Source organism: Ictidomys tridecemlineatus, chromosome 5 (assembly GCF_052094955.1).
Source record: "Ictidomys tridecemlineatus isolate mIctTri1 chromosome 5, mIctTri1.hap1, whole genome shotgun sequence".
Classification (NCBI taxonomy): Eukaryota; Metazoa; Chordata; class Mammalia; order Rodentia; family Sciuridae; genus Ictidomys; species Ictidomys tridecemlineatus.
The window spans coordinates 10809176-10829590 of record NC_135481.1 but is presented as its reverse complement, the minus strand read 5'-3'; the positions used below and the strand labels follow the sequence as shown (position 1 = coordinate 10829590).

Below are 20415 nucleotides of genomic sequence, written 5' to 3'. Positions count from 1 at the left end.
TTCCACATTGTTTTATTTTAAAATTTCTTGTGTTTTTATATTTAAAACATGTTTCTTTCAGGCAGAAAATAGCTCTCTTGTCCCCCCACCCCAATCCTTACAACCTCTGCTTCTAGTTGGGCTTTTTAAATCATTTGCATTTATTGTGATTATTGATAGGGTTAGGTTTAAATTTATCATTTTGATATTTGTTGTGTAGTTATCCCATCTGTTTTTTATTCTTCTTGTTTTTATTTTGCCTTCTTTTGAAATGAGTATTGTTTATAATCCCACTTTCCAATTATATTTTAAGGATATTTAAATAATTAATTCTCATATAATTACTCATGTAATTACTATTTCCAGTATTCTTCATTCCTTTACAGAGATCTCAGCTTTCATCTGATATTATTTTCCTTCTTCCTGAAGGATTTCCTTTAATGTGTGTGTGTATGTGTGTGTGTATTTTTTTAAATTGCAGATCTGCTGGTAATAAATTCTTTCTGAAAACGTCTTTGTTTCCTTTGAAAATCTTATATTTTAATTTGTTGTCTTCATTGGGAATTTTATATTCACTTTTCCAGTCAAAAAAGCATTATGTGCTTATTAGGTACTTATGGGTATTAAGTACCCATTATGTTGCCAGGTACTCTCCTAGACATTTGGATATATAGCAGTGACCAAATCAGGGGGGGAAAACTGTCTTAATGGAAATTAAATTTTTCTTGGGGTAGCAGATAACAAATAAGTCAATATAAAGTGACAAAAAAAGCAATAAGAGCTATGGAGAAGGGAATAGGTACATTCTGGTTGGGCTGTGGGGATTTTCATGGGCTAGTTAGGAAAACCAGAGGATGAGAACAGAGAGGCAGTGAGGATTGGATTATGGAATGCCTCACAGGAATATTAAATGAAGTGAAAGGTCACTACAGGGCTTTGAATCAGAAATGACTTGATCTGACTTAAGTTTTAAAAGGATTACTGTGGCTTCTATTTTGAAAATAAACTGTGTTGGAGAGTGGGAGCAAGAACACAGTGAGTCAGGAGGCTGGTATAATAATCCATTTAGCAATGATGACAGTAACTCAGACCTGTGAGAAGTGGTTGGATTCTGGATATCTTGAAGGTCAGTGTGAAGGATTTGCTAATGGATTGGATATGGGTATGAGAAAAGGAGCGGGTAATGATTCCATGGCTTTGGCCTAAAGAAATGGATGGATAGAATTATTTTTCGAGGTGGGAAAACTAAGAGTCAGATGCCTGCCTCCACCTAGCATATGATGGGTACTTTTTAAATATTGGATGAATCCATGTATGAGGAGGTTATGAATTCAAGATTAGGGCTGTTAATTTTGAGATGACTATTAGACCATTACATGGAGATGTGGACTGGGCAATTAGAGGTAACATTCTGGAGAGCAGGAGAGAAGTCCAAATTGGGATTCTTGTGCAAGTCACTGGTTGCCACTTGGAAGAATTATAAAATATTTGTGGAAGGAAAACTATCCTATTTATAGTAACATCAAAAAATAAAATACTTGAGAATAAATTTTTTAAAAAAAGAGGTGAAAGACCTCCACAATGAAAACTACAAGGCCCTAAAGAAAGAAATTGAAGAAGACCTTAGAAGATAGAAAGATCTCTTATATTCTTGGATAGGTAGAATTAATGTTGTCAAAATGTATATACTATCAAAAGTGCTATACAGATTAAATACAATTCCTATTAAAATTACAATGACATTCTTCATTAAAAATATAAAAAGCAGATTTTGGGGGAAGATGGCGGCGAAGGGAGTGCATCACCCCAGTGCGCCGCGTCACTGAGCCGGAGAAAGACGATATGAAACGGCTGAAGGCTATCTTGTTGGGAATTTCCAGTGAAATTGAGGCGCTCCAGAATCTAGTGGACAGATTTCCATCGTGCGAGGTTTGGCTGTGGGAGCTCCATTTCTCCGCACGGAGGGTCGCATAGCCTGATAGGCGATCGCCCCGCGGCTGGAGTCTGTGGCGTGCACTGGGGATCGGCAAGGTGCTGGAGCGGGGGAGCAGCAATACGGATTCGGGGGGCTCCTGCCAGTGGTACATTGGCAGAGCTTAGTGCTGAGTTCCGGCTTTGAGACAGAGGAGAGAAGCGGTGGTTCCAGTCACTGGTCGGACCACAGAGGAAGACAGCAGCCGCCATTTCGGAGAGATGATGTAATCATCCCATTGTTCTACTGATCTCAGCTCATTCAGCTACGGAACAGGTGATTTCAGGCTGGTATTTGCCTGCGTCTAGCAGACAGATTTCTTGCTCAGGATCGGGACTGGGGATCTGGTGGAGAATACTCTTAGAGGCTCCTGCCTGGCAAGGCGTGCGCCAGGCACTGAGCACCGGGACTCGGGTTCCCAGGGCTAACCTGGCCCAGGTCTGAGGAATCTGCGGAGACTGCCGGTGGAGGCCAGCTCCAAGTGGAGCGTGCGCTGAGCTTGGGGCGACTGGGTTCTGACTCCCGGAACAGTTTTGGCCTGGGGCTGGGGAACCCGTGGGGGTCGCTCACTGGAGCCAGCTCCCAGCGGAGAGTGTATCGGGATCGGAAAGGCAGGGTTCTGGCTACCTAAGCTGCTTTGGCCCAAGGCTAGGGAACCGGCGGGGATTGCTTCTCAGCCAGGGTCCTGCTGGGTGCTGTGGGGGCAGAGTATTGCTTCCACCTGCGCCCAGAGCAGGCCAAGTGACCCGCCGGCGTGGTATCATGACACCCCAAATGCAGCTGGGGCTGAAGAGAGAAGCCGCCCACGCCTAGAATAGGACCAGCGACCCCCCGGCGTGGTAGCCAAGTAACCTCATTTGGAGTAGGGGCTGTGCAGAGCTGCCATCTGAGCAAGCAGGGCAGGCAGACCAGCATCCCACTGGCAAGACAGGCCAGGTAGCTTGCCAACGTGGTGGACATGTAACACCGAGGCAGTCGCGTCACACTGGTTGGAGTGGGGGTGGAGCAGGGTCGCCGCCCGGGTCCGGAGGGGGCTCAGCGACCCGTTGGAGAGGTAGTCAGGTACCCCCATTGGGAGTGGGGGCTGTGCAGAACTGCGACCCACTGGCCTAGAGGCCTGCCAGCGTGGTTGACACGTCACACCAATTGGAGTGGGGACCCAGCAGAGCCGCCACCCACATCCAGATCAGGACCAACGACCCCAGGGTGTGGTAGTTACGTTACCACAATTGGAGTGGGGTCAGAGCAGAACAGCCACTCGTGCCCGCAGTGGGGACTGACCTGCGACCGATCAGCGTGGTAGACAGACCACCCTAATTAGAGGAGGAGCACAGCCACTACCCGCCCTGCAAGGGAGACTTCCCAACTATACAAGAGCAATATAAATAAATAGAGGGTAAATTTCAAAAACACAACAGTTGCACCAAGCAGAAAGAAACGCGAGCAGTATGAAAAGACAAGGAAAGAAAGGACCACAAGCAATGCAGGTCAACTCAACTTTAGAAGAGGTAATAGCTGCAACAGATGGAATGTCAGATAAAGAGTACAGGATATATATGCTTCAGATGATCTGGAGTCTCAAGGAAGACATGAGACAGCAAAATCAGACAATGAAAGATCACATTGACAAACAAATCCAGGAAGTAAAAGATCAATTTCACAGGGAGATAGAGGTAATAAAAAACAAACAAATAGAAATCCTAGAAATGCAGGAAACAATAAACCAACTTAAAAACTCAATTGAGAATACTACCAGCAGAGTAGATCACTTAGAAGAGAGAACATCAGACAATGAAGACAAAGTATTTCAACTGGAAAAGAACATTGACAGCTCAGCAAGTCTGCTAAGAAACCATGAGCAGAACATCCAAGAATTATGGGACAATATCAAAAGACCAAATTTAAGAGTCATTGGGATACAGGAAGGCACAGAGCTCCAAACCAAAGGAATAAACAGACTATTCAGTGAAATTATACGAGAAAACTTCCCAGACTTGAAGAATGAGACAGAATCACAAATCCTAGAAGCCTACAGGACGCCGAATGTGCAAAATCATAAGAGATCCACACCTAGACACATTATAATGAAGATGTCCAACATACAGAATAAGGAGAGAATTTTAAAAGCTGCAAGAGAAAGAAAGCAGATTACATTTAGGGGCAAACCAATCAGGATAACAGCTGATCTCTCAACACAGACTCTGAAAGCTAGAAGATCCTGGAATAACGTATTTCAAACACTGAAAGAAAATGGGTTCCAACCAAGAATCGTGTATCTGGCGAAATTAAGCTTCAGGATAGAAGATGAAATTAAAACCTTCCACGATAAACAAAAGTTAAAAGAATTTGCAGCTAGAAAACCATCTCTTCAAAAAATCCTTGGCAAACATTACAGGAAGAGGAAATGGAAAATAACATTGAAAACCAACAATGGGAGGTAGGACAGTAAAGGGGGGAAAGTAGTCAAAGAGGATAACAAATCAGGTTTAGTAACATCAATAAACAAATATGGCTAGAAGAACAAATCATATCTCAATAATAACCCTAAATGTTAATGGCTTAAACTCACCAATTAAGAGACACAGGCTAGTAGAATGGATCACAAAACAAGACCCAACAATATGCTGCCTACAGGAGACGCATCTGATAGAAAAAGATATTCATAGACTGAAGGTGAAAGGTTGGGAAAAATCATATCACTCATATGGAATGCGGAAACAAGCAGGAGTGTCCATACTCATATCTAATAAAATAGATTTCAAGCCAAAGTTAATCAAAAGGGATAAAGAAGGACACTTCATACTGCTCAAGGGAACCATACACCAACAAGACATAACAATCATAAATATATATGCCCCAAATAATGGTGCAGCTGTGTTCATCAAGCAAACTCTTCTCAAGTTCAAGAGTCTAATAGACCACCATACAATAATCATGGGAGACTTCAACACACCTCTCTCACCACTGGACAGATCTTACAAACAAAAGTTAAATAAGGAAACTATAGAACTCAATAACACAATTAACAACCTAGACTTAATTGACATATATAGACTATACCACCCAAAATCAAGTAGTTACACTTTTTCTCAGCAGCACATGGAACCTTCTCAAAAATAGACCATATATTATGTCACAGGGCAACTCTTAGACAATATAAAGGGGTAGAGATAATACCATGCATCTTATCTGATCATAATGGAATAAAACTGAAAATCAATGATAAAAGAAGGAAGGAAAAATCAAGCATCACTTGGAGAATGAACAATAGGTTGCTGAATGATCAATGGGTTTTAGAAGACATCAAGGAGGAAATTAAAAACTTCGTAGAGTTAAATGAAAACACAGACACTACATATCGGAATCTATGGGACACATTGAAAGCAGTTCTAAGAGGAAAATTCATTGCTTGGAGTTCATTCCTCAAAAAAAGAAAAAACCAACAAATAAATGATCTCATACTTCATCTCAAAATCCTAGAAAAAGAAGAGCAAAACAACAGCAAAAGAAGTAGAAGGCAAGAAATAATTAAAATCAGAGCTGAAATAAATGAAATTGAAACAAAAGAAACAATTGAAAAAATTGACAAGACTAAAAGTTGGTTCTTTGAAAAAATAAATAAAATTGACAGACCCTTAGCCATGCTAACGAAGAGAAGAAGAGAGAGAACTCAAATTACTAACATACGGGATGAAAAAGATAATATCACAACAGACACTTCAGAAATACAGAAGATAATCAGAAATTATTTTGAATCCTTATACTCCAATAAAATAGAAGATAGTGAAGGCATAGATAAATTCCTTAAGTCTTATGATCTGCCCAGATTGAGTCAGGAGGATATAGATAACCTAAACAGACCAATAACAATAGAGGAAATAGAAGAAACCATCAAAAGATTACCAACTAAAAAAAGCCCAGGACCGGATGGGTATACAGCAGAGTTTTACAAAACCTTTAAAGAGGAACTAACACCAATACTTTTCAAGCTATTTCAGGAAATAGAAAAAGAGGGAGAACTTCCAAATTCATTCTACGAGGCCAACATCACCCTGATTCCGAAACCAGACAAAGACACTTCAAAGAAAGAAAACTACAGACCAATATCTCTAATGAACCTTGACGCAAAAATCCTCAATAAAATTCTGGCGAATCGGATTCAAATACATATCAAAAAAATTATACACCATGATCAAGTAGGATTCATCCCTGGGATGCAAGGCTGGTTCAATATACGGAAATCAATAAATGTTATTCACCACATCAATAGACTTAAAAATAAGAACCATATGATCATCTCGATAGATGCAGAAAAAGCATTCGACAAAGTACAGCATCCCTTTATGTTCAAAACTCTAGAAAAATTAGGGATAACTGGAACATACCTCAACATTGTAAAAGCAATCTACGATAAGCCACAGGCCAGCATCATTCTGAATGGAGAAAAATTGAAAGCATTCCCTCTAAGATCTGGTACAAGACAGGGATGCCCTCTCTCACCACTTCTGTTCAACATAGTCCTTGAAACACTGGCCAGAGCAATTAGACAGACGAAAGAAATTAAAGGCATAAAAATAGGAAAAGAAGAACTTAAATTATCACTATTTGCAGATGATATGATTCTATATCTAGCAGACCCAAAAGGGTCTACAAAGAAGCTATTAGAGCTAATAAATGAATTCAGCAAAGTGGCAGGATATAAGATCAACACGCATAAATCAAAGGCATTCCTGTATATCAGCGACAAATCCTCTGAAACGGAAATGAGGACAACTACTCCATTCACAATATCCCCCCAAAAAATAAAATACTTGGGAATCAACCTAACAAAAGAGGTGAAAGATTTATATAATGAAAATTACAGAACCCTAAAGAAAGATATAGAAGAAGACCTTAGAAGATGGAAAAATATACCCTGCTCATGGATAGGCAGAACTAACATCATCAAAATGGCGATATTACCAAAAGTTCTCTATAAGTTCAATGCAATGCCAATCAAAATCCCAATGGCATTTCTTGTAGAAATAGATAAAAGAATCATGAAATTCATATGGAATAATAAAAGACCCAGAATAGCAAAAACAATGCTAAGCAGGAAGTGTGAATCAGGCGGTATAGCAATACCAGACTTCAAACTATACTACAGAGCAATAGTAACAAAAACAGCATGGTACTGGTACCAAAACAGGCAGGTGGACCAATGGTACAGAATAGAGGATACAGTAACCAATCCACAAAACTACAACTATCTTATATTTGATAAAGGGGCTAAAAGCATGCAATGGAGGAAGGATAGCATCTTCAACAAATGGTGCTGGGAAAACTGGAAATCCATTTGCATCAAAATGAATCTGAATCCCTATCTCTTGCCATGCACAAAAGTTAACTCAAAATGGATCAAGGAGCTTGATAGTAAATCAGAGACACGGCATCTGATAGAAGAAAAAGTTGGTTATGATCTACATACTGTGGGATCGGGCCCCAAATTCCTCAGTAGGACACCCATAGCGCAAGAGTTAACAACTAGAATCAACAAATGGGACTTACTCAAACTAAAAAGTTTTTTCTCAGCAAAAGAAACAATAAGAGAGATAAACAGGGAGCCTATATCCTGGGAACAAATCTTTAATCCACACACTTCAGATAGAGCCTAATAACCAGAATATACAAAGAACTCAAAAAATTAGCCAATAAGATAACAAATAACCCAATCAATAAATGGGCCAAGGACCTGAACAGACACTTCTCAGAGGAGGACATACAATCAATCAATAAGTACATGAAAAAATACTCACCATTGCTAGCAGTCAGAGAAATGCAAATCAAAACTACCCTAAGATACCATCTCACTCCAGTAAGATTGGCAGCCATTAGGAAGTCAAACAACAATAAGTGCTGGAGAGGATGCGGGGAAAAGGGCACTCTTGTTCATTGCTGGTGGGACTGCAAATTGGTGCAGCCAATTTGGAAAGCAGTATGGAGATTTCTTGGAAAGCTGGGAATGGAACCACCATTTGACCCAGCTATTCCCCTTCTCGGTCTATTCCCTAAAGACCTAATAAGAGCATGCTACAGGGACACTGCTACATCGATGTTCATAGCAGCACAATTCATGATAGCAAGATTATGGAATCAGCCTAGATGCCCTTCAATAGATGAATGGATAAAAAAAAATGTGGCATTTATACACAATGGAGTATTACTCTGCATTAAAAAATGACAAAATCATAGAATTTGGAGGGAAATGGATGGCATTAGAGCAGATTATGCTAAGTGAAGCTAGTCAGTCTTTAAAAAACAAATACCAAATGACCCCTTTGATATAAGGGGAGTAAACAAGGACAGGGTAGGGACGAAGAGCTGAGAAGAAGATTTACATTAAACAGGGATGAGAGGTGGGAGGGAAAGGGAGTGAGAAGGGAAATCGCATGGAAATGGAAGGCGATCCTCAGGGTTATACAAAATGATATATAAGAGGAAAGGAGGGGTAAGACAAGATAATATAAATGGAAGAAATGATTTACAGTAGAAGGGGTAGAGAGAGAAAAGGGGAGGGGAGGGGAGGGGAGGGGGGATAGTAGAGAATAGGACAGACAGCAGACACTAGAAAGGCAATATGTCAGTCAATGGAAGGGTAACTGATGTGATAGAGCAATTTGTATACGGGGTAAAGTTGGGAGTTCATAACCCGCTTGAATCAAACTGTGAAATATGATGTATTAAGAACTATGTAATGTTTTGAACGACCAACAATAAAAAAAAAAGATTAGGAACAGACAATGGATTTGGGAAAGTATGCTAAATGCTTCAAAATAGTGAGTAGAAAGGATTTTGAATGTTTACACACACACACAGACAAATAAATGTTTGAAGTGATGGATATTACAATTATTCTGTTCTGATCATTACATATTTATATATGTATTGAAAAGTCACACTGTACCCCATAAATATGTATAATTATTCCAGGTCAATTAAAAATAATAAAAATAGGGAGGGGTCATGAAGTTAGAAATGATGGTGTAATGTGATGATCATTATTATCCAAAGTACATGTATGAAGACATGAATTGGTGTGAATATACTTTGTATACAAACAGATATATGAAAAATTGTGTTCTATATGTTTAATAAAATTATAATGCATTCTGCTGTAATAAATAAATAAATAAAAAATAATAAAAATTAAAAAAAATATATAAAAAGCAGTCATGGAATTTATTTGGAAAAATAAGAGGCCCAGAATAACAAAAGAATTCCTTAGCAAGAAAAGTAAAGCAGGAGGCATCACAGTACCAGATGGTAAATTATACTACAGAGCTATAGTAATAAAAACAACATGGTATTGACACCAAAACAGACATGGAGACCAGTGAAACAAAAGAGAAAACCAGGACATGCCCATATAAATACAATTATTTCATATTAGACAAATGTACCATAAATATGCTTTGGAGAAAAGATAAAAAATGGTGCTGAGAAAACTGGAAATCCATATGTAGAGAATGAAATTGAACCCCTATCTCTAACCCTGTACAAAACTCAACTCAATGGCTGGGGTTGTAGCTCAGTAGTAAAGCACTTGCCTAGCATGTGTGAGGCATTGGGTTTAATTCTCATAAATAAAGCACATAAACAAATAAAATAAAGATCCATGGACAACTAAAAGCAATATATATATATATATTTTAAAAACCTCAAAGTGGATAGAGGACATAGACCAAATATGAGAAAAAAATATTCACCAATAAAAACAGAGTGACAACCAGAGATATGAAAAATTGTGCTCAATATGTGTGATATGCATTCTGTAATGCATTCTTCTGTCATATGTAACAAATTAGAACAAAAAAGAAACATACACATACATAAAACAGAGTGAAAGAATAAATTGTGGTATGGTCACTGAATGGTATTCTATAATAAGAAAAAAAATGACATGCAACAGTGTTTATGAAGCCAAACAGAAAAAGTATTTCTGTATGATTCTATTTTTATAAATAAAACTAAAGTATGTTATTAAAAGTCAGAATGGACATTATTAGAGGGGAGGAGAATGTAAATAGTGGTTGAACAGTGCTGGGAGCTCTTCTGGAAGTCTGATAATGTTTTACTTTCCCCTGGTAGTGGTGATTTATTTGCTTGATTATCCTTCATTGAGCTGCACATTTAGTTTTGCATACTTTTTGGCATACATGTTACATTTTTTTTAAAAAAAAAATGTTAAACTGTCATGTTAACATACCTCCTTGGGAAAAATCTGTTGTCTAGGCTCTAGTTTTCCAAGCTGTGCTTGAGTCCTGGCTATCCTCTTTCTAAGTGGTCATGAATTATAAAAGGTAACCTGTGTAAACACTATGGTGGGAAGATTGTTCCACAAGTAACCAGGCTCCCAATACTGGGAAAGAGGCAGAATAGCAGTCACTGAAAGAATTAGTGCAGAGCTAAGCCTGATTCCCTTGACATCGAAAATTTTTATTATTAAGTATGTGCTTTAAAATGAATTAGAACTCAATAGGAAATTGTGTATGGAAGTATAACATTAAAGTTCCAAAACCTGTATATATAACTATAAGATAGAGCATTATTACTCAATAGATTACAGGACATTATAAACATATATCTTAAGTTGGGTTAGTTATGTTAATTATTTTGCTCTTTTAGCATTAAGGTGTGCTATAATTTCTCCTTTATACAAAGATGTTTGTCTTCTAGTGTTTTCTAGTGTTTATTCAAACTATTAAAGTAACCTACATAGTACAGTTACTTAAGAACCAAATCCTATGCTTACATATGTATTGGTCATGTCCTCATTGATACTTCAGTTGCCTCAATTTCTTACCACAGTTCAAATAGTTAGCACTATAGACCAAATCTAACAATATAAAATTTAAGAGGGATAAATGCAAGGCCTTACAAGGTTTAAGATGAAAAAAAGGAAAAGTATAATTTACCAACATGGGTGACAAGTTTCAAGGTGTTAATTTATTTAAGATCTACCTCTTCAATGAGACTGCCCCTGAAAAGGTTAATGATTGTAGGCTGTACTGCTTCAGTAATAGGAGATAAAACTAGATCATAGCAGGATTATGGTAAATTTGTGGCATCATGTTTTGTGTGACATTGACAAACTATAGCTCATCCAAAGGAAGGCTGCAGATTTCAAGAGGTTGTGAAAAATGGATTATTTGGCTGAATAAACTAGGACCCTGAAGTATCATAACAACTTTATAAGGCATTATCTCCATTTTATAGAGAGGAAAATTGAGGCTCAGAGAGAATAAATTATTTATAAAAATGTATGTAATTGAAAAGTGGTTGGCTCAGGACCCAGATCTCTTTTTTTATAATTTGTTTATTTATTATAATTTGTTATGCATGGCAACAGAATGCATTTCAATTCATAGTACACATTTAGAGCACAATTTTTCATTTCTCTGGTTGTACATAAAGTAGAGTCACACCATTCGTGTCTTCTTCAATAGATGAATGGATAAAGAAACTGTGGTATATATACACAAAGGACCCACATCTCTTGATTATTAATCTGGTATTCTTTCTGTTTAAAAATATTGGTGTTTAATTTTATTTCTTAAAAGCTTAGCTGTTGTCCCAGGAAATATGAGGAAAAACTTGAAGCTATGAGGGAAAGGCTACAGATTAAATGAAAGGCAAGGGAACATTCAGGGTAGGGAGAATGTTTCTCATATTTTCTCTGTTTGAGAAAATAGTTGGATTGTTAGAATTATGTTTCTTAGTATTACAGAAACATTTTTTTAAATATATTTTTCTCTTTTTCAAGGTTTTCGATTCCAATGAAGAATCTGGCTATCTTGTTCTCACCATAGTTATATCTGGTCACTTCTTCATTTCCCAGGGACAGACACTACTGGTAGGTCTTAAGCCTAATTATTATGCAAATGTGTTTCTTTATCTTCTTAGTTTTACATTCATTTTTGTACCCTCAAACTTCTTCATTCTCACTGAAATTCTGTAAGTTCAACAAATTAAGCATTATCAAACATGCTATAACAGTAGAGAGAGAAATATACCGTGTATCACCTGCTCTAAAGATGTTTAGGATTTAGTGAATCAAAGTAGATCAAAGGATTGAGATTAACCAGTATGATAAATTTTTTTTAATTGGGGAGATTGATTTGGAGAAAGGCTAGATGTATAGAAAAGGCCAGAGGGTTTTCCAGGTAGGGAAAACAGCATATGCAGAGGGAATGGATTTGAGGAATTAGCTGAACGAGAACCAAGGATGTTGTTATTGATTGGTAAACTCCTCCAAAAAATTCTTATTTATGAAGAAGCATTTGTTTTTTACTCTGTGTATGTATACATTTTAGAAAATTTTAGAATTAAGAAATATGTGAAAAAAAAATAAGAATAATCTTGCTTACAAGTTTAGGGTTTTTTTAGTATATTGAAATAACAAAGAATTATTAACTCTTAATCAAAAAAATCATATAAGTAGGGAAAGGTTGAGGCTGGGGTTGTGGCTCAGTGGTAGAGCACTTGCTGCGCATGTGTGGGGTACTGGTTCAATCCTGGGCATCACATAAAAATAAATAAAATAAAGGAATTGTGTCCATCTACAACTAAAACTATCTTTAAAAAAGAAGGGAAAGGTTATAGAAGGATATTACATCATTTGGCCATGAATAATGTTTACATAGGCATAATAAATTCAAATAACAAATATTTCCTGAATATATACCTAGATGTAGTTTACTCAATTAACAAGTATTTATTGAACACTCTTGTACACTAGGCATTTTAATTTGGGAACTAGTGACATAGCAGTGAACAGTCCAGACAAAAATCCCTATCATTGTGGACTGTCCTCATTCTAGTGAGGAGAAACGTTAATAAGCAAATAGGCCAAATATATTTAAAAGACATTAATTTTTTGGTGAATCCCTTACATGTTCTGCTCTGATATGATGGTGATGGTAGGGTATATTGTGATGATTCATCTTTCTACTTAAAGGAAATATGGCTTTATCCCTGAATGTGAAGTGACCTGCAGAGTCATCTTTGTACTCCTCATGACTTTTAAACTGCAGTATGAGTTGCACTGTTTTGTTTTGTCTGCCACTGTCAGCGCCTGCATTCCTTGCACTTTAGATGTTTAATGAAGAATACTCCAGACCATAGCCGTAGGGATGCCTAGCACATCTAGTTCTCCCTTTCATTGTTATAGGTCTTTGTTGAATGGTGATATTAATACAGCTTGACTTCCTCAGGATTGTCTCTGCTCCATCTTTTTTGCACAGTTGTGTCATTACAAAATGGTCAAAGTTTCTTTGTATCATATGTGGAATGATTTTTGCAATGCAGTTAAATAACCAAGTTTATTAAATTCCAAGATAACCACTACTGAGAAATAGAAGGGTAATTCTTAACTCTACAACTTGATGCATTCATATGTGCATCTGTAACTTCAATATTGAGTAATAAAAAATCTTGTACTGTTATGTGTAACTAATTAAAACAAAAAAAATAAAAAGTAAAAATTTAAAAAATTAAAAAACAAACAAAAAATCTTTAAACAAGCTTTTGTTTGTGTATGTTTTTATCTTTCTTTGGTTAAATGCCTAAGAAAGGAAGGTATGTACTAGTGGGTCAAATGAAATGTCTCTTTTTAACTTTATAGGAAAGTACAAAACAATTTTCTAAAGTTGCAGTTCCTTAAGCACTGTGTGAGGGTTCTACCTGTTCCATATACTCACCAATGCTTGTTGTTGTTGTTTTTTTTTAAACTATTCTAGTACCCAGTAATATCTCAAGGTCATTTTAATCTGTTTTTCTTTAATGACTAATGAAATTGTGCATCTTTTCATGTGTTTGCTTGTCATTTGCAGGTCTCATTGGTGCAGTGTTTCTTCCTGTCTCTTAACTATTTTCAGTTGAGTTGTTTACATTCTTGTATTCGAATTATAAAAGTCTTTGTTTCAGTTACACCTCTTTTTATCAGAGCATGTACTGCAAATATTTCTCCAGTTTGTGGCTGGCATTTTTATTTTTTAGTGTCTTTTGAAAAACAAGTTTAAAATTTTGAGGTTCATTTTTTTCCTGTTATGATTCTTGCTCTTTGAATGCTATTTAATCAATTTTTATCTACTCCAGGTTTACAAAGGTTACTATTTTTTTCTGGTTTTAAATAGTTGTAGCTCTTATATTTAGGCCTGTGGTATATTATTAAATGTTTAGTATTATTTGCTAATATTATTTTTATTTTGTATAGAATTCTTTCCCTCAAAGCAATGTGACACTGATAAAAATTATTTTATTATGCAATATAATCATGGATCTTAGGGAATTTACATTTTAAATCATTGAGTTAATTTTTAATGTATGGTGAAGTTAAGGATTTGGGCTTGCTTTTTTACATGTGGATATCAATTATTCTGGCAGCATTTATTGAAAAGACAGCTTTTCCTCCCTTGTTGAATTACCTTAGCACCTTTATTGAAAATCAATTTGCTAGGTTTCTGCTGACTTATATGTCTGTCCTTATTCCTGATTCTTGATTATTTTTGCTTTCTTATAATTTTTGATATCAAGTAGTATAATTCCTCCAATTGGGTTCTTTTTCCAAGTTGTTTTGGCTATTCTAGGTTATTTGCATTTCCATATACATTTCAGAGTAAGCTTTCCTACAGTAAAGCTTGCTAGAGTTTTGATTGGGACTCCTTTGAATCTACAAATCAATTTGAGGAGAATTGACTTCTTATTATTGAGCCTTCCAAACTGTGAACATGTTTTAACTCGCCATTTATTTTTATCTTTAATTTTTCTCAGGAGTGTTTTGTGATTTTTACACTACAGGTCTTACACAAACTTTGCTAAATTTGTCCAAATATTTCAATTTTTGTTATTGTAAATAGTAAAAATAGATATACAATAGTTTTTTGCTGGTGTGTAGGTAGAGACATGGGGTCAGTAAATATTAAAAAACCAGTTGTATCCTCATCTATTAGTTCTGTAGCTTTTATGTAGATTGCTTAGGATTTTCTACATAAATGATTTTTTGTCAGCAAGTAAAGAGAGTTTGACATTCTTCCTTACCAACCTGTGCACTCTTCTGACCCCCTCTACACTCTTTCTCCAGATTACACTGACTAGGACATCTTTTATAGTATTGAATAGAAATGGTGAGATTTGCTGGGTATGGTGGCGCATGTCTGTAATCCCAGCAGTTTGGGAGGCTGAGACAGGAGGATTGTGAGTTCAAAGCCAGCCTCAGCAAAAGCTAGATGCTAGGTAACTCAGTGAGACCCTGTCTCTAAATAAAATACAAAATATGGCTGGGGATGTAAAGAATGGTGAGACTTGACCTCCTTTCCTTGTTCCTGATCTTAGAGGGGAAAGCATTCAGTCTTTTCACCATTAAGTATAAAGTTAGCTATAGAGTTTTTTGTGGATGCACTTTAGAAAATTGAGGAGTTCCCTTCTATTCCTAGTTTTCGAAGAGATATTATTCCCTCTTTCAGATTCTGATTATTTTTAAATAAAATTTGTGAATGTATTTAAGGTATCGAATGTGATATTTTGATATACATTGAAATTATTACTATAATCAAGCTAGTTAACATGTCATCACCTGATATAGTTACCATTTTGTGTGTGGATGTGTATGGTGAGAATACTTAAGATCTGTTCTCCTAGCAAACTTAAAGTACACAGTATACTATTAACTGTAGTCACCATGCTTTACCTTAAGTCTCTAGAATTTATTCATTCTACACAACAAAAGCTTTAAATCCTTATGCCAACATCTTCTATTTCCTCTTTACCATCTCACCACCCCTAGTATTCACCCTTCTACTATCTATTTGTATGGACTCAACTTTTTTTAAAACATATTTTTAGTTGTCAATGGACCTTTATTTATATGTGGTGCTGAGAATCGAACCCAGTGCTTCACACATACTAGGCAAGCGCTCTACCACTGAGCTACAACCCCAGCCCTGGATTCAACATTTTTAGATTCCATATACAAATGAGATTTTGAAATATTTTTCTTTTTGTGTCTTGCTTAATTCAGTTAGAGTATGTACCCCAGGTTCATCCCCATTGTCAAAAACGTGTAAATGTATGCATGCATTACACTTTCTTTATCCATTTATCCATTGATGGACATTTAGATTGTTTCCATTTCTTGGCCATTGTGACTAGTTAGTGCTGCAATAAATGTGAGTGCAGATGTGTCTTCCAAATATCATTTCTTTGGATACATAGCTAGAATTGGGATTGCTGGATCATACAGTAGTTATTTATTAAATTATTTATGGAATTTTCATACTGTTTTCCATAGTGGCTGTACCAATTTATATTCTCAGCAACAGTGTAAAAAGGTTTCCTTTTCTTCACATCCTCACCAACATTTATCATTTGTCTTTTCAATAATAGTCATTCTAAGAAGTAGGAGGTGACACTTCATTGGGGTATTGATGATCAGTTATGTTGACAACCTTTTCATAGGCCTGTTGGTTATTGGTCTTTGGAAAATTATCTATTCAGGTCTACTAAGTTTGGATATTAATCATCCCCCAAAGGTCCATGGATTAAAATGTTCTATATTTATATCCTCAAATTTTTGTTGAAGCTGCACCTCTTTTCCCCCTCCCCAAAAGTCATTTATTTCAGGGAAACTGATGGCTAGGGCCCAATAACAGCTTTGTGTGTATGATAATGTTTTTTATAGAAATTCAGAAGTCAGCAAAGCTTTGAGCTTTCTACTTGGTCTTGAGTAGCTATTTAAATATAATACTTAATATTTAAATATTAAGTATTCAGTTCTTAATGAATCAACCTTTATAGCAGAAGTACTTATAGAAGGTCCTTGTTCTCAAGAGTGATATTAGTGGGAAGTTGTGGAATCTTAAGAGGGGGGCTTAGTAGGAGGTCTGGTCTTTGGGGAAGTGCCCTTGAAGGGAATAGTGCCAGTCTCTTTCTGTTCCTCTGTTTTGCTTCCCAGCCAAGAGGTGAACAGTTTTGCTCTGCCGTGTGCTCCCACTATGATGTCTGGCCATAGGCCCAAAGCAGTGAAACCAACTGACTATGGACAGGAACTATCTCATGTACTTATTATAGTGATAGAAAGCTGGTTTAACACAGGGTCCTTTGCCCACATGTAAATTGAATTATTTGTTTTTGCCATCAAATGAGTTCTATATTTTGGATAGTGATCTCTTCTCAGACTTATGGTTGCAAATATTTTCTTCGATTTTGTAGAGTTGCCTTTTCATTTTGTTAGTTCTTTTCTTTGCCATTGTTTACTGAGTTTTTAATCGTGAATAGGAGTTGAATTTTCTTTTTTTAGTTTTGCTAATATAATTTTAAAAGTATTCAGTTCTACTGAATCAATTTTTAGTGTAGAAGTACTTGAATTTAAAAATCATATATATGTGTGTGATTAAAAAGTAAGAATACATATTTAAGGGCTGGGGATGTGGCTCAAGTGGTAGCGCACTCTCCTGGCATGTGTGCAGCCCGGGTTTGATCCTCAGCACTACATACAAAGATGTTGTGTCCATCGAAAACTAAAAAATAAATATTAAAAAAATTCTCTCTCTCTCTCTCTCTCTCTCTCTCTCTCTCTCTCTCTCTCTCAAAAAAAAAAAAAAGAATACATATTTAAGAAGTATTTTACTCCCTAAATTAAAGAGCAGCTTTTGTCAGTTCATATAATTTATTCACAGTATTTTCTGGGTTCCACAAAAAATCAACACATAGAAAAGCAAACACATTTGGATTATAACACATTTCAATTGTAATTTTATGCTGATATTATATTTACATATTCTTTCCCCTCATGCTAATCTGGTTATGATATATTTTTAGACTTTTTCTCATAAAAGGTAGAAACAGGACAGCTATGAAAAGTTTTAGCCACTTCTGTTTTAGTTTGAGAATCTAATTTTTGGCATGGATTGAAATGTACTATATTTATACTAACAAATTTTTGTCGAAGCTGCACCTATTTTTCTCCTCCCAAAAAGTCATTTCTTTCAGGAAACTGATGGCTAGAGCCCAATAACAGCTTTGTGTGTGTGATTTTTTTTTTTAACAGAAATCCAAACAGGTCAACAGGCTTTGGGCTTTCTGCTTGGTCTTAAGTAGCTATTTTAACTTAATTCCCCTTCAGCTTTATATGGTTCTGATTCTACCTCCTCTGAGGCCCATGGGAACTTAATGCTTAACATATTGTTTACTAATTCTATAAGTTTCCATTTTTCTTATTCATTTAGTATCTGCATTCAGCTGGGATGTCACTGCTGGAGGGCATCATAAGACCTACCACTAGGCCATTCCATTGTTATTCATGTCAAAGGGTTGATATAGTAAGGAGGCTGAGAGATCCATTCTGTATCTGTCTTGGACTTGGGCTCAACTGACTTCTCCTTTACTGGTCTTAGTATTTGAATACCAAGACCTTGGCACTTTGGGGCTTTTATAACTTTTTTTTATGTTTGTGGTAAACACACATAAGATTTACTCTTAACCATTTTTAGGAGTACATGTCAGTAACATTAAACACATGCCTCATTGTGCAACCATCACCATCACCATCATCTATCTCTAGAACTCTTTTCACCTTGCAAAATTGAAACTGCCCATTAAAAACTCTCTACTTCACTAACCACTCTTGGTAACCACTGTTCTACTTTCTATGAATTTGACTACTCAAGGTACCTCATATAAGTGAAATCATACTACAGTATTTGTCTTTTGAGATTGTTTTATTTTACTTAGCTTAGCATCCTTAAAGTTCATCTGTGTTGTAGCATGTATCAGGGTTTGTTTGTTTTTTTTTTCTGGAGAATATATTCTATTGTATTTAAATACTACATTTTGTTTATCAGTTCATTCATCAGTGGACACTGGATTGCTTCTACCTGTTGCCCGTTGTGAATATTGCTCCTGTAGACATGAATGTTTAAGTCTCTTTGAAACCTTGCCTTCAGTTCTTTTGGGAAAGTACCTATAAGTAGAATTGCTAGACCATATGATAGTTCTATTCTTAATTTTTTTGAGAAGGTGCCATACTGTTTCCCATAGTGGCTGTGTCAGCAGTGTATAGGGTTTCATTCTCTCCTCCTCCTTACCAACACTTGTTATTTTCTGGGTTTTTTCTTCTCTCTTTCTGGGGCTGGGGTGTAGCTCATTGGTAGAGTACTTGCCTAATATTCAGTAGGCCCTGGGTTTGATTATCAGCACAGAAAAAAAAAAAATTACAGTAGCCATTCTAGTGGGTATGAGATGCCATCTCATAGGTTTTGATTTGCATTTCTTTAATTACTGGTGAGTTCAGGCATTTTGTATGTGCTTTTTGGCTATTTACTTTTTGGCTATTTAAATACCTATTCACTTTTCTGATTGTACTGGGGATGTAGCTCAGTGGTAGAACATTTACCTAGCATGTATTAAGACCATGGGTTTGATCCTCAACATCATAAAAAAAAAATTTTTGACTGGGATTGTTGAGTTGTGGGATTGGGACTTTTGCCCCTATACACTATAATTACACTGTAATTTCCTTCCACACACATGCATATATACAAACATATACACAACTACTGAATATAGTTTTTTTGGGGGGGATGCTAAGTCTCTGTTGATCTTCACCTGTCTCTTTTTTTGCCTTGGGCTAGGTAGGTGTAGGCTGAGCACTGTGAACCTTTTTATAATTTTTTTTTTAGCGTGGCCATTCTAGTGGGTATGAAATGTAGGGTTTTGGAAGTTTGGCTTTTCTGGGGCACGGAGCTCTAGGCCTTGGTGTACCCTCTTCCAGTTGACCTTAGGTGTGAAATGGCTACTGTCATCTGCTTCTTTGCTACCAATTTGGCCTCTCCTTTTCTGGTGCTGGAGCTCCCTTCAATGGGCTATCATTTTTCCTTACATCTTAAACCTTCTTTTAAAAAGTGGAATAATTCAAACTCCTTTTGGGAGTATTTCTCCAAATTGAAAAACAGTCTATTCATCACCCTTTTGGGCTTAGAAGTTGTGAAGCCAAAGACTCAAGCCATGGTTCTGAAGATTTCAAGTAGACCAAACTATTTCCCAAGACTTTAGCTGCTATTTCCAGCCACTCCTTTTTATCTCAGTTGGTTCCAATCCAGCTGGAGTGTCTTCACCTGAATAAAATTATGCCTGAGACACAGAAGTTAAATAGCCTCAGGAAAATTTTAATTCTATTTGTTTGGGAAACATGGGTCATCCTGGAAATTATGAGAGTCACGGTGTTTTGCTTTAGTTTTAGTTTCCCTTTGTATTTTTCACACCCAGCCCAAATATTCTTCTAAAAGAAAGGCTCTATTTACCAGTAAAAATGTTTTATTCTTATTTATGTGAACCTTGAATCCTTCAAATACTAATTTTAATTGACTTAGTTTTTAAAAAGTCCATATCGGTCTCAATTTCAGAATTTTCTAAGAGCAGCAATTTAAAAA

General features: G+C 36.3%; 1 protein-coding gene across 2 annotated transcripts in view; it reads left to right on the top strand.

Annotated features, from left to right (window-relative positions):
* Rec114 (REC114 meiotic recombination protein) overlaps positions 1-20415 on the top strand; it is a 176344-nt gene that overhangs the window by 92396 nt on the left and 63533 nt on the right. For both annotated transcript variants that reach the window (XM_005316773.5, XM_078049317.1), the window contains one exon: positions 11754-11843. In XM_005316773.5, coding sequence (XP_005316830.1) covers positions 11754-11843 — 90 coding nt within the window. The remainder of the gene's footprint in view (positions 1-11753; positions 11844-20415) is intronic.